The sequence below is a fragment of the Penicillium angulare genome (assembly GCF_028827245.1).
Source record: "Penicillium angulare strain IBT 27051 chromosome Unknown utg000003l_segment0_segment0, whole genome shotgun sequence".
Taxonomy (NCBI): domain Eukaryota; kingdom Fungi; phylum Ascomycota; class Eurotiomycetes; order Eurotiales; family Aspergillaceae; genus Penicillium; species Penicillium angulare.
Window position 1 is genome coordinate 3963814 of NW_026623162.1, and position 13125 is coordinate 3976938.

The 13125-nt window shown below is 45.9% G+C and overlaps 7 protein-coding genes across 7 annotated transcripts; 2 read left to right on the forward strand and 5 right to left on the reverse strand.

The window, feature by feature from the left end:
* Positions 1 to 176: 176 nt before the first annotated feature.
* Positions 177 to 1319, reverse strand: N7478_003622 (zinc-binding alcohol dehydrogenase family protein; the record flags this gene model as incomplete). The annotated part of the gene is made up of 2 exons (XM_056919836.1): positions 177 to 711; positions 763 to 1319. 2 exons carry the CDS (start codon positions 1317 to 1319, stop codon positions 177 to 179), a joined length of 1092 nt encoding a protein of 363 aa, XP_056782994.1.
* A 2040-nt stretch (positions 1320 to 3359) lies between these two features.
* Positions 3360 to 5381, forward strand: N7478_003623 (fungal specific transcription factor domain-containing protein; the record flags this gene model as incomplete). The annotated part of the gene is made up of 6 exons (XM_056919837.1): positions 3360 to 3430; positions 3480 to 3618; positions 3677 to 4125; positions 4184 to 4739; positions 4800 to 4906; positions 4961 to 5381. The coding sequence occupies 6 exons, from the start codon at positions 3360 to 3362 to the stop codon at positions 5379 to 5381; spliced, it is 1743 nt and encodes a 580-aa protein (XP_056782995.1).
* A 282-nt stretch (positions 5382 to 5663) lies between these two features.
* Positions 5664 to 7012, reverse strand: N7478_003624 (TauD/TfdA family dioxygenase; the record flags this gene model as incomplete). The annotated part of the gene is made up of 3 exons (XM_056919838.1): positions 5664 to 6327; positions 6389 to 6654; positions 6716 to 7012. 3 exons carry the CDS (start codon positions 7010 to 7012, stop codon positions 5664 to 5666), a joined length of 1227 nt encoding a protein of 408 aa, XP_056782996.1.
* Positions 7013 to 8005: 993 nt separating this feature from the next.
* Positions 8006 to 8806, reverse strand: N7478_003625 (6-phosphogluconolactonase; the record flags this gene model as incomplete). Its single annotated transcript, XM_056919839.1, has 1 exon — positions 8006 to 8806. The coding sequence occupies one exon, from the start codon at positions 8804 to 8806 to the stop codon at positions 8006 to 8008; it is 801 nt and encodes a 266-aa protein (XP_056782997.1).
* Positions 8807 to 9235: 429 nt separating this feature from the next.
* Positions 9236 to 10340, reverse strand: N7478_003626 (formate/nitrite transporter family protein; the record flags this gene model as incomplete). Its single annotated transcript, XM_056919840.1, has 4 exons — positions 9236 to 9393; positions 9453 to 9809; positions 9877 to 9997; positions 10062 to 10340. The coding sequence occupies 4 exons, from the start codon at positions 10338 to 10340 to the stop codon at positions 9236 to 9238; spliced, it is 915 nt and encodes a 304-aa protein (XP_056782998.1).
* A 699-nt stretch (positions 10341 to 11039) lies between these two features.
* On the forward strand, positions 11040 to 11524 carry N7478_003627 (DUF3140 domain-containing protein; the record flags this gene model as incomplete). The annotated part of the gene is made up of 3 exons (XM_056919841.1): positions 11040 to 11068; positions 11147 to 11263; positions 11323 to 11524. 3 exons carry the CDS (start codon positions 11040 to 11042, stop codon positions 11522 to 11524), a joined length of 348 nt encoding a protein of 115 aa, XP_056782999.1.
* Positions 11525 to 11741: 217 nt separating this feature from the next.
* On the reverse strand, positions 11742 to 12560 carry N7478_003628 (SDR family NAD(P)-dependent oxidoreductase; the record flags this gene model as incomplete). Its single annotated transcript, XM_056919842.1, has 1 exon — positions 11742 to 12560. One exon carries the CDS (start codon positions 12558 to 12560, stop codon positions 11742 to 11744), a length of 819 nt encoding a protein of 272 aa, XP_056783000.1.
* Positions 12561 to 13125: the final 565 nt, after the last annotated feature.

Genomic DNA, 13125 nt, shown 5'->3' on the forward strand with positions numbered 1-13125 from the left:
TCATCGCCCCTATCCAGATCTCGTGTGCTGGCCTTTGAGTTGAAGATCTATGTCGATGAGGTTGAGTTGCCAATCTTATTGAGAAATAATTCTTTAATTGATTCTTTATAAGACAAACTCCTTTCAAGAACTACCAAGATGGTAACCAAAGTAGATACTATACTTTTCTCTGTAAATTAGTCGCTGGCTTCCATACTGACAACCAACTTCTTTCCGGAGACACTTCCGTGCTTGAGCATTTCTAAGCCATTCAAAATTCCATCAAAACGGCCTGGAATAATCTCAATGGGGGTAGGTCTAATTTTGGCTGTCATTATCAGTTCCTGAATGGACCGATACCATGGACGAGCCCATTCCCCAATCTCCGGGCGCGCTGGGCTACCATAAGGCTCCGGAAGCTCAACCCCGTTTCCCGAAATTGCTCCACCCATAACAAGTTCATGCTTGATGACCTTGCGGGTAAGGAGATCCTCTTGATACTCCTCAAGCGCACAGTATCGTCCACCCGTCCGACCAATTATTTCTTGGCATAGGCGCACTGCTTTCATGTCCGCAAAAGGATCCAGCACATAACGAAGATGATTCTTGGTTGCTGCTCGGATATCCTCGGCGCAGGTTGGAGACTTATAGTCAAACATAAGGTCGGCTCCGTATGACCGAACAAGATCAAAGTTCCGGGAGGAGCATGTTGTGATGACCCGGTAACCACACCTACAAAGTGTTAGGGTGTGCGGATGACCATTTTATAAAGTAGGGACTTACAGTTTCAAAATCTGAATCGCTATTAAGCCAATGGTACTGCTTCCACCGTATACAAATACATCTTCGGGTTTCGTAATTGGTTTGTCCAACGTTCCTTGCAGTTGTAGGGACCAAAATAACGCGACTCCGAGAGTTGCAATTCCCGTTCCAGATATAGCAGGTGCAGTGGTAAATGACATGTCGTCTGGGATGTGAAACGTAAAATCTGGAAAGACTCGTATATACTCGCAATACGCTCCTGATTGTGGGTCCGTTTGATTGGATCCTTGAACAGCGCCGAAGACACGATCTCCAAGACGAAATCGGCCGGCTTGAGCAGCTTGGCTTCCGAGCGCAACGACCGTGCCAGAAAAGTCGCACCCATCCCACAGTCCCTCTGTGGGAAATCTGAGGGGCATCTTCCAGTCGCAAGGGTTGAGAGCCACTGCATGGGTTTTGACGAGCATTTGACCGGGGTTGAACTCTGGGATAGGCTGGTTGGGTGTGGTCTTAAGAACCCCACCTTCTTGCTGGAGGATTGCCGTCTGGGCATTTGGGACAGTAAAAGTATCATCCATGATAGTCAGTTGGCTTTGTGAAATGTGGATATATTTTTGCTCCTATAAATCGACCCGTTCAAAGGTTTATCGTCAAGTTGCAAGTTTGGTATGAATTTATATAGGATTTGAGGAGACATTCTTGACATTACCAGGATTTATAGCCCCTCTTGCCAAGTCAGCCGTGGTATCGTTTCATAATATGCACGTTGCTAGCTCCCGGGCTTATTATCATGCGCGTAATATGTCTGGCCTAAATCAAAACTTGAACTTGATTCCAAATTTTCTCTAAAAATAGAATGAGGCCTTGAGTTATACTATCACTTTCTAAACCGTATTGTTGAAGATTAAACTGATAGTTTGAGAAGCGAACTAGATATTCGGAGATTTTGAGGCAGGTTGCTTTCAAGGGAAAAGCAGGCAAAGAAGAAAAAAGATGTTCACCCACAGCATTAAGCAGCACCCCAATAAAAAAAAGATTTCTGCTAAGGAATAGTGGTCGTCGACACCATCATGTCTCTGTTTCTTAATTGGCCCGCTATAGACTGGCATCCTGACAACTGGGTCGCCGAAGTTGAATCATTGTATTCTTGGTGTCATCGCGTGTTCTAACGCTGTTGTTGACTTCATGCTATACAATCCACGTCTGTTTTGTATCCGGGCTCTGCACATGTGGAAGGGCCCGCGAGTAGGCAGGGCCCACTGCTACCGTCCCCATAACCTCCATCTGCTGATGAGAAGAATGAAATATCACCATTCGTCCAAGTAGGAGAACATTGATCAGTCTCCATAGTCAGTAAGTCTGAGCACAGACGCGTTGATAGTCCACTTAGTGCTTAATTGGTCAGTACGCAAAGTAGCCCTGTGGCGTGCCTAGAAAAGCCAATCTCCACAGAGTACTTTAGTATTAGAATTATTCTTCCGTGTATATTTTACGCTCGATGTCACTAAACCCTATGACTAATTCAAGTTATTCGCCAATTAAATTCACCATTATTATGATGCCGTAAATGATGTTGTAGATCGACAAATGGATCACCCAGAACGGCTCTTGCCCCGCATTCTCCGCTTTTTAATCTCGTCATCCAACACATGGATTTCACCACACACTATGTCAGCCGACAGCCCGCGTCTTACCGATCGCCCGATATTTTTCCTATGCGATGCCTCCTTGTCACCAAATGATTGAATCCGACAGGAGCGTACGGTATCGCAGGATCAATAACAGGGATGGGCTCTACCAGTAACTCCAAGCCATCACGGTCACGATTCGGTAAATTCCCACTCAAAGCATGCAGCAATTTTTCAAAAGTTGACATAAACAAACAGGTTGTCGTACATGCCGAGCACGTAAAGTGAGAGCAAGTTGAAAAAACTGCATATTCCCAAGGATGATCTAATTCTTTAATCTGGTGATAGGTCAAATGTGACGAACGGCCCGGCGAGTGTGGTAATTGCGCCCGTCTGCGGCTGGTCTGCTCGGGCTATGGAAGTTCCTCCAACAATCAAATTCGTGAAAGTCCAAAGGAAAGAATAGAAAGCTCCAAGAAGAAACGAACCTATCGATCATGTGTGGCTTGTCGCGCCTCTAAGACTAAATGCTCGGGAGAGCGACCGATATGCCGAAGATGTGAAAATCGAGGTCATGTCTGTACTTATTCGGAAACTTCACAGCCTACCTGGATCCAACGCGTTGAAAGTGTCGCCAAAGATAGCCAGAAGTCGCTTCCCACCTCTTCGCTTGTTCCCGATCAGACACCGAGCCGTCATCTTGAGTATGATGCTATGCAAGTCGAGCGTCTTTCACCTGAATCTCCGAGTCCATCATTTCAACCGTCGTTCATAGGAGATACTCCTGAAACTACTAGTCCACCATTAAGCTGGTATATTTATCCTTAAAACTCCCGGCGCTTTTATTGCAGCACTAACTCCCTATATAGGTTGGATGCTTCACATTTACCCAGTCCCTGGAGGATTAGGCTTTTGGTCGAAGAGTTCTTTAATAATATTCACCCATTAAGATGCTTTGCCTTTATTCACAGACCTTCGTTCCTTCAAAATATGGACAAGGAATCTCTGAAAAAGAACCAACCCCATGCGCTTCTGCATATAATATGCGCATTAGGTGGCCAGTAAGCAATTTTTCTCCATAATTTGACGAAATCGCGTTAACATTGTCAGGTTTCATGCATTATCTTATAGCGAGACAGTCACCCCACTCCCATCGAAATTTGTGCTTATGGCTGGGAGCGAATGGGCAAAGAAAGCCCAAAGGCTCATACTCGAGGCACTTGATACGGTCACTATTGAAAAGTTAATGGTTAGATCTAAACCCCGATTGAGAATTATGCATGTGCGAAATTTCCTAACAATTCCAGGCTGCTGTTCTACTTCATGATTACGCGGTCCGGATGGCGAATTTTGCAAATGCCTTCATGTTAAGTGGGCTCATTACGCGAATGACTCAAGCACTCCAAATCAACCTGGAATATAATACCGATATACTCTGTCAAAACACTGACGTTGGGCCGTCAGTTACAGCAAGAGAATGCAGACGTCGCCTAATGTGGAGCTGTTATATTATGGATGCCCTTGTCGGGAGTGGAGTTGACCAACTCACACTAGTTGATGAGAAGGACATGAAAATACAACTACCTTGCAATGAACGAAATTTCATTCAACAAATTCCATGTCTGACCGAGACTTTGGAGCCTGGCAATTGGCTGAAATTTATCCCTGGTGAGCTTAACAGCGATGCTCTGATGCCCAACATGGGTATGATGGCCCATTTTATTCGACATATCTCAATTCGCAAAAGAGTCTTGAGGTGAGTCTTCTCCTTTGTCTTGTGGTGCTGCCTATAAATGGATATTGATACTATCTAGGTACATAAAACATCTTGATGAAGCAATGGTCCCCTGGGCCCCTGGGTCTGAGTTTGCCGCTCTAGATAGAGACTGCCGTGCCTGGTATGAAAATTTACCAGCAAGTCTACAATTCACTCCAAATGCGGTTTACATCCGCAAAGACTCATCCCAGCTCGGTGCTCTCTGTTTATTGCATTGCGCGCATTATCAAACAATCTGCGATCTGTACCGACTAGGGGCCCCGGCTCTTTACAAACTCCGAGCTGCATTTGATTTTCCTCCAGAGCAGCGTGCTTTTCTTCGGCATTTGCAAGAAGTTCTGTTTGATGCTGCGAGGGCCCTAGCCACAATAATTGGCGAAACAGCTCACCATGGAACCAAGATGCTGGCAGATTCATGGTTACCTACAATCACTTACGATAGTTGTCGAATCATGGTATATCACCTCACTCAAATCCTGGATCCTCGAGCGGAAGAAACAAAGATTATCACATCCGACAGTCTGCCGCTTTTGAAAAGCAATATAGATGCTTTGAAGGCGATGGGATCTCTCAATGTCATCGCAAACTCCTTGGTACGTCTTTTCCCGACATCCTTTATTTATAATTTTTGTTAACTAACTTTCGGCTCATAGTGCACTGCAGCGGAGACTATGTTTGATCGATCTGGTATCGGATCGGATGTAGTGGCCCATAACAGTATTCCCGATGATCCATACCAGACGGGCGATGAAGAACCAACGTAAGCATAGCTACAGCATCTATGCAGTGACTTTTACTGACTGATATCTTCTAGTGAAAGTCTCCCTGGCACACCAGTTCAAAGTGCGCCAGACTACGTCCTCAATCCACTCTCTATTTTCCGAATGGCCCGCAAATCGATTCCAGAAAGACACGCTCCAGAAAAAGCGGCCACCTCATCAGCACCTAATAGTGCAGTGCCCGAGTCGAATGCAGACCTTGATAGCTCAAATTGCGATGCTGTCACCCAGGGTCCAGGCACGTCGACCTCTATTAACGATGTCGAGTTTGGCCAGGCAAGCCTTGAGGAGCTTCAAGCGCTTTTCATGTCGGATCTCGGGTGGACTTGGCAACCGGCGGACACTGCTGTAGGCTCTGGGATCGAAAGGGCTGGTTTGTTGCCTTGGGCTGGAGGGTATCCTGCTACCCAGGCGGAGCCTTGGCTACCCGTTTTTCCATTTCCGCAACAACATTGATATAGAATACTCATCTACAGCTTGAAGTTGAATTTTCACACTTGATTTGACATTGTTTGGACACATGTTAATGAGTAGATGATTCGAGATCCAATCTTGTTCCTGCCATAACGTATTTGATTATACTAAATCTCTTCTCCTCTACTTGGTCATCTTGTTGAACGACGTTCAGTTAAGAAGAGAGCAATTTCAGTGAGTGGGGGCAAATGTAAATGAAAGAAAATCGGATTAAATTCGTAAATACATTATATCAAAGAAATGCCCGCATTTCCGTACTTGTATCTATTCCGCATCCAATGGACAGTAAGGAGCCTGGTCATTAACTTGAATACCACCACGCTTCTTCTCCAAGGTATCAGGGAAAGGCAGCTTCCAACCACCCTCAGACTCAGGTGCCGAAAGCCAAAGTCTCATCAAGTGGCGTGCACGAATAGGACGGCCATTGGCATCAACAGCACCAACTGGGTGATCCTCATAGGCAGTACGGGCGTGGAAGACATGAGAGTTGCTCACAAACTGGATATCTCCAGGTCCAAGAATCATATGAAGAGACAGCTCCGCACATGTCTCCTCCCACATCTTCAAAGCGTACTTCTGTTTCTCAGAAAGGGGAGGAATCTTTGCATCGGGTCCAGAGTTGAATCTTGCCAAGGAGGTTAGGTTGTTAGGGTCGAATTTAGCGTAGACCCGGGCATTTGCGCCTGCACGTTCGTTCTCCAGGTACAGAATTGCGCCTCGGATCCACTCCTCGTCACCTTCGGAGACTTCGCCCTTGCGGTCAAAATACCAGTTTGGTGTTGTCATTGTTTCGATCACGTCTGGATGTCTCTCTTGTAGAGTGTTAAAGACGTTGTGGGTGGATGCGATGTCGGATTCTCCACCGATCTTAGATTTGGCAATGCACAGCAGACCGACAATGTCAGATCCATCAGTGTGGAAATATTGACTAATTCTGGTGTTAGCTTTCTTGGGCATCCTGTCTTGAAACTTGAAGTTTGGGCACATACCGAGCATTAGTGCGGTAGATGCGAACTCGGTCAGTCTTGGTGGGGTCTTCGCCGAGATCCTTGACGTGTCCAAGGACATGACCACGTCCATTTTGGCTGGTGAAATATCCTAGGTACGTTCCCAGGCCCATGTATGCAGTAGCGCATTTTTGAAGATCCCATTCATCGACTGGAATTCCCCTAAACATCCAGAAGCCAGTTCCATCAATCAAGACTCTTCGGAGCTCCTCGAGACGCTTGGAGAGCTTAGGAAGAGGGAAGTTGCTCTACATTAATTGTGAGAAAATGTTACTTTTGGAAACAATGATTCCTTTTGGCTGAACTCACCTTGGAGATACCCTCGAGAGGTGTTTTGTCTTGGATATACTTATCGGATGCGTCGCCGATCTCCTTAATCTCTTCCTCTGTGAACTGGTGGGTCCACTTTGCCATATCTTGACTGTAATCTTCGGCTTTCCACACTGTAGGGCCCTCGATTTTCTTGGGGAAGTCCGAATAAGGACGGACTTTCTCGTAGACAGGAGGGTGTTGTCCTGTGGTCTTCAAACCGTCTGGGAACTTGGAAAGGTCAATTTCCCGAGTAGTAGACCCGGCCACAGGCGCTGTCTCTGTGATAGTTGCCATAACGAAGAGAGGCTCTCAAAATTATATTTTATGATTCAAGTTGCAGTTATATATTGAATGAGCTGCTCTCGATGGTAGTTGATATTTTCATAGGTTGCGATGTTAGAGATCGCGTGGTTATATACTTCATTCTATGCAGATCGGCGATATTATTCGGAGACTCTCCATCGGAATATCGAGTCGACAGCCCGTAGAATTTACTAATAATTACCGAAAGAAGGGGCCAAAGCTGTGTTGATGGCGGGTTGGAGAAATGCGGAGAACGTCGGCTGGTCGGCTAAGCCGATGATACCATACAATCCGACATGATCACACCATCTTGCGTGATAGACAAGCAGCATTGCCAAATTGCGGCTATTTCGACGGCTAAACAGCACATTTTTCTATTGGCTGGGTTCAATCTATGATCAGATACTCAAGTCTGGTCCCTGGATGTCATCATTTATTGACGCGGGTGAACTAGCCCGAAGGAGAAAACTTAACCTGAAGTAAACACACGGGAAATGAGAAGCCGAAATATCGGCAACTTGAACCCAACAAATCCTACTTTGCCAACGAATAATTAAGACATCCATTCAAAGAAGTCATATCAGCGGAAGTGGGTTTAACTGGCAATTGTTTGGTTTGTAAAATGCTGAAATGAGACGCGACAAGGAGATTGTCATATACTGTGATTTCTTGAAAAATAAACGTCTATCAACTCTATCAACTTGGTCAAATCTTCATTGCAAATCATTTCATTGACTGTCATAATACCCTATCATAAGAAAAAAGCCATTGATCGTTTTGAGCACCATGAAACCACAGTATAACTGGTGAGGATATCTATTTCATCAACACTCAGCGATATGAGATTGACTAAAAGCCACCATCGCTCCATGTCAACTGCTCATGCTCATATGCGCACAAAGGCGGTTATCAAGCCAGCAGCTCCAGTCATTTTATGTATGTTTTGTTGTCTGCTAAAGAAGGGCGACATCGTCACATTTCACCTTACAGGTTACCGCGACGAGGGAAAGCAACACCTTCGACGGCAGGGTGATCTGTGAACCAGCTGACCTTTTCGCCACCACCCTGGTTGACCAGGGCCGATGGAAGACTACGGCCCTCCTCGCTGTCAAAGATAGCCTTCATAATATCCTTCTTACCAGCACCGGTAGCGACGAAGGCGATCTGGATGGCAGATGTGACAACGGGAAGAGTCAGGGTAATACGCTTAGGAGGAGGCTTGGGCGAGTTGGTCTCAGGTGCCACCCACGCGTCCTTTTCGCGCAGCAAGTCATGGCCAGGGAATAGACTGCAGGTGTGGCCGTCGGGGCCACAACCCAGAAGAATGAGATCGAAGACGGGTAGCTTGACGCTATCCTTGGCGGCGAATACTCGCATCAAGTCTTCCTGGTAGAGATCGGCCAATTCTTGGGTGTCATCCTTCTCGACGGCTTCGGCATCAATGGGGTATACGACCGGAGCTCCGAGCTCCGCAGGGATCTTGTGAAGAAGCTCTTCCTGTAGCAGACGGTAGTTGCTGTCTTCGTGGTCGAGGGGCACAGCACGCTCATCGGCGAAGAAGATGTGCCATTTGGAGAATTGGGGGGTGTCTTCGGGGGTGCCGTCGCCTGGGGTGAGTAGGGCGCGAGCTAGAACGGTAGGCAAAGAGCCACCGGAGACGGCAATGCGAAAGCTATGGTGGCGGGCTAGCGCGGCATTCTGGCTTCGAAGGATGTAGGGGCGCAATTGCTCTGCGAGAGTAGCGGTGCTCGAGAAGCTGTAAAGGTTGGGCTGAGACGTAGCCATTTTTGATATAAAGGTTTGTGGTTTGAAGAGCAAGATTGAGAGTTTCGAGGATTCTCTATTTCGTTGTCTCGGCGGGGTGGTGGGGCGAGGGGCTGGCTACCTGTGGAATTTCCCACCAAAGACACGCCCAAACATGGTCACGGTCACGGTAGATGACGTCGTCCTTAGTCAACAGAAGGCTTCTAGGTCCATGGATGCATCTTATTAAGCTAATTCTTTCCTGCATGTTAATGACGCTACATGGCAATATTCAAAGATTTGATTTATGACTGAAGGCCTGAGGCTCAAAAGTACATTGATTATGGTTCGTGATTGGCCAATTGGTCCATTTTTGGCATACATATACTATTAATACTAAATTATCCATGAGTATGTCGTGGCGGGTTATAAAACATGTTCAATCAAGATATTTCAATCATCAAGCTCGAATTAAACTGGGCCTGAGCTCCCAGCATTCTTCTCAACATCTTCATGAGCGATAGACATTCCTTCTGGGGTGTTAACCTCAGTGCCGTCAGCACTCTTATTGCGGCCAACTAAAGGAAGCTGGTTAATATCGAGAAGATACATGTACCAGTAATAGGTTCCTGGGAATATTGTCAGCCTTGTCGCATTTAATAGCATAGCATGCGTTTCCCTCACTTACCGCAGAACAAACCACCTCCAAGAATGTTTCCAATCAAGGTAGGAATGATGCCCTTCCAGATATACAATCCCACGGAAATTCCAGGTGTGTCAACCCAGATAGCAAGGGGAATAAAAGTCATGTTGGCAACGACGTGATCAAATCCAAGTGAAACGAAGGCAAAGATTGGCCACCAAATACCCATTATCTTCGACCCAAGATCACGTCCTTGCGCCCCGAAAAAACATGCTAGACAAACCAGCCAGTTGCAGCCAATGCCCCGCAGAAAAATCATGCGAAAGTCTGGGGTAACCTGTTTCTTGGTCGCAAATGTACTGACGGTGGACTTGAAAGGGTCCGCATCAAAAACGCCACCATCTGGCTCAAATGTTAGCTCAATCTCCAGTACATGTATTGTCGACCGACCGCGAAGGAATTGACTGACAGCCGAAGATAATCCCAACCATGAACAAAGACCCAGCTAGGTTTCCAAGAAAGGTCACTACCCAGTGAACAATCATTTTCCACCATGGCAACTTTCGCTGTAGAGCTGCGATGGTAGTGTACTGTATACGCGTCAGTCACATGTCTTGAAACCATGGCATTTATAGAGAAGAGAGCACCACTTACCATGAAAGATCCAGTGCAAAGGTCTGCACCCGTCAGAATGATCATGCACAAGCCGTAAGGGAAAACCAAGGCACTAATAGTGCGGATCAACCCAGCAGCATTTTCTGCGTACCAGGGTGAGGCATTCGTGCTCAAGGCAGTACCGCAAGCAAAAGAAAGCAAGCAACCAGCTGAAACAGAGCTCAGGAAGACCTTATCCAGCCGCATATTTCCCTTGTGTACTCCAGTCTTTGCGAGGGATTCAACCACCTCTAGGGGTGACAATGCGTCGAACGACATCGCGACCAAAGTAATTGGAGATAATTCGGTAGAAATTGCTTGTCTAACAAAAGACCAAAGCTCCCGGTAGAAGTGACTGGCGAGTAGATTTTTTTTTTTTTTACCCAGGAGTTTTCAACGCGAAAGGCGATCCAGGTCTTCTTCTACACATATTTAACTATTTTTTCAGCTATAGACACTAAGATCGATCTTAGTAGCACTAAGGGATGCATCGCAGGATTATTGATAACAATTGGTTCAAGATAAGCGCAATTATGATCGTCACATCCCTACAGCTGCCGAAAAAAATGGGGAAAGATAAGAAGAGGAACGCATGTTCCCCATGGAGTTGTGGATTGGCGATCTGCGGCCTAAATTGCCATAACCACCAGTAAAAACGAAGCTCTTTATCAGACGATGTCTTGGCAAAATCAAGCCATAATAGACATGCAGTTGAGTATCTCCGCGGCGAACAGATGAGGGCCAAAGCTTGTATTTGAATTTGACTTTGACTTTTATTCTGAATTTTCAGAGTGTTTGCGGCAACAAGAAGCTATGGTAAATGTCACCATCATGATGTCAAAGCTGTACCCGTTGCCACCAGCTCTGGTGGGTATAATACGGACTGCCTAATATAAGGCTGAAGATAGAATCTACACGCATTCTTGAATATTAAAGTCAGAATAACTTTGTTCAAAACTTTGAGGATCGCAAATAACAATGGTCAAGCCTAAAGATACCGTGATTAGGTATGCTATCTCTCTTGCACTTCTGCTTTCGATTTTGAAGGTTAAATTCTCCCGAGATTGAGGCTAACGGGACGCTAGCGAGTTTAATGAGCTTGTTAACATGACCCCAAAGGAACTTCGCGATTGGCTGAAAGAGGAAAAATCAATTTCAGCTGGATGGGTTAATGAGACAGGAGAAACTACTGGCCATGAAAGGTGATTTGAGTTTGATCTTTGACAAAATTATTCAGGGCTGATAAGCAACATTATTTTAGTGGACGGAAGATTGTGAATATCTTAGAGCACAACCCTGATGGCAACGCTTCAGACTACACCGATTCCGATATTGACCACATGCGAAAGGTGGTGTCTTATTGCAAACGTCACTTGGCTCAAGAAGAGGCTGCGAAACGAGATACGACGAGCAAAAGCTATCGATCTTTAAAAAACTGGGGTCACGATGCTCTGAAGGAGTAGTTGTCTTTGGCCTGCTGAGGTCGGGGATAGGTATTTTGATTTATGCTCAGGCCTTTTGTATATGTTTATCTTGTATCTTTTCATAACGATGACATTATCATTTACATTATTCAAATTCCAATGAGATATCCTGATAACTTGAAATCATCAATATAGCAACCGCTTCTGTGGGATATCCCAGGGCAATTGGCACATGCATGTATAAATCCATCAGAAATCAAGGATCACTGCACCATCCACCATCAACAGTATACGTACTCCCCGTGACTCCACTCGCTTCATCACTTGCCAGAAAAACGATAACCTTAGCCACTTCCTCCGGCAACAAGTCACGCTGCAAGCTTTGTCCACGCATAACCTCCGCTCGATATTCAGGACTCAAAACAGTATCACGCTGTCTCTGAGTAGCAATCGCACCAGGCATCACACTATTAATGCGGATATCGGCTGCTCCAACCTCCTTGCTTTGTACCCGCGTAAGACCCATAATAGCAGCTTTACAAGCAGCATAAACAGGGCTATCAGGAGCAGGAATGCGCCAAGTAATCGAGCCCAGATTAACAATACTTCCATTTTCAGCAGCCTTCATTGCCGGTAAAACAGCCTGAGTGAGAAAGAACACATGTCTTAGGTTGGTATTGACAAGGAAATCCCAGGATTCAGAAGTGACGTCGTCCGTTTTTAGTCTTGCACCTTTTCCTGTTGCTGCGGCGTTGTTGACGAGGACATCGACTTTCTCCCACTCTGCTAGTATATTTGCGATGGTAGCTTTGACTTCATCTAGGTCTGAGAGGTCACAATAGTAGAATATTGGCTTTTTCACTTGAGCGTTGCTTCGTGCTCCGAATTCGCTGCATATAGAGTAGACATTGTCTATGGTGCTTTGCGCTGCATCTTTGTTTATATCCAGGAAAAGTACCTGGCTACCCTGATAAGTGAAGCGCTCAACTGCTGCAGCGCCAATACCTTCGGCTCCGCCTGTGATGAGCACGGTCTTGCCTGCTAGACTGGGATAGATGGCTGGTGCCGAGGTCATTTTCCTGGATGACTCGACCTCCGTCGGATTATGAACGGTTTGAAGAAGAATTGGTAGAGTCTGGCGGAATGACAAACTACTATATCAACTGATGTGGAGAGGGGAAGAAACATTGACTCCACTCAATGTAACCGCACTCTTTCCCCGCAGTTTCAACAGCACTTGAGCATCCCGGGGTCTTGAGTCTATATGACCTCGCTCAAATGTTTAGATCCTGATGCTTGGGCTTGGAAATTTAACCTAGTGCCAGGGTTCACATCCCTTGCGTTTGCCTTTATGGAGGTGGAGCTTGAAGCAGTATACTGCCACTTGAAATATGCATACTAGAGCATTCATTCGTCGAATTTCTGGCCTCTGGGTTATTCAGTGGCCGTTGGCACTAATTATGGCGCACAATTCTCAAGTTATAATCTATCATGACATTTGAACATATTTCAAAATTATGGGATCATAATAATACTCGTTTCGGACAAGTGAACTCCCCTTTCGCGATACGAACGAGACAAGGACCTTAGAGGACCTTGCTCCATGGAAGTTTTGTTGCTCAAAATGTAGGTAAAGCATG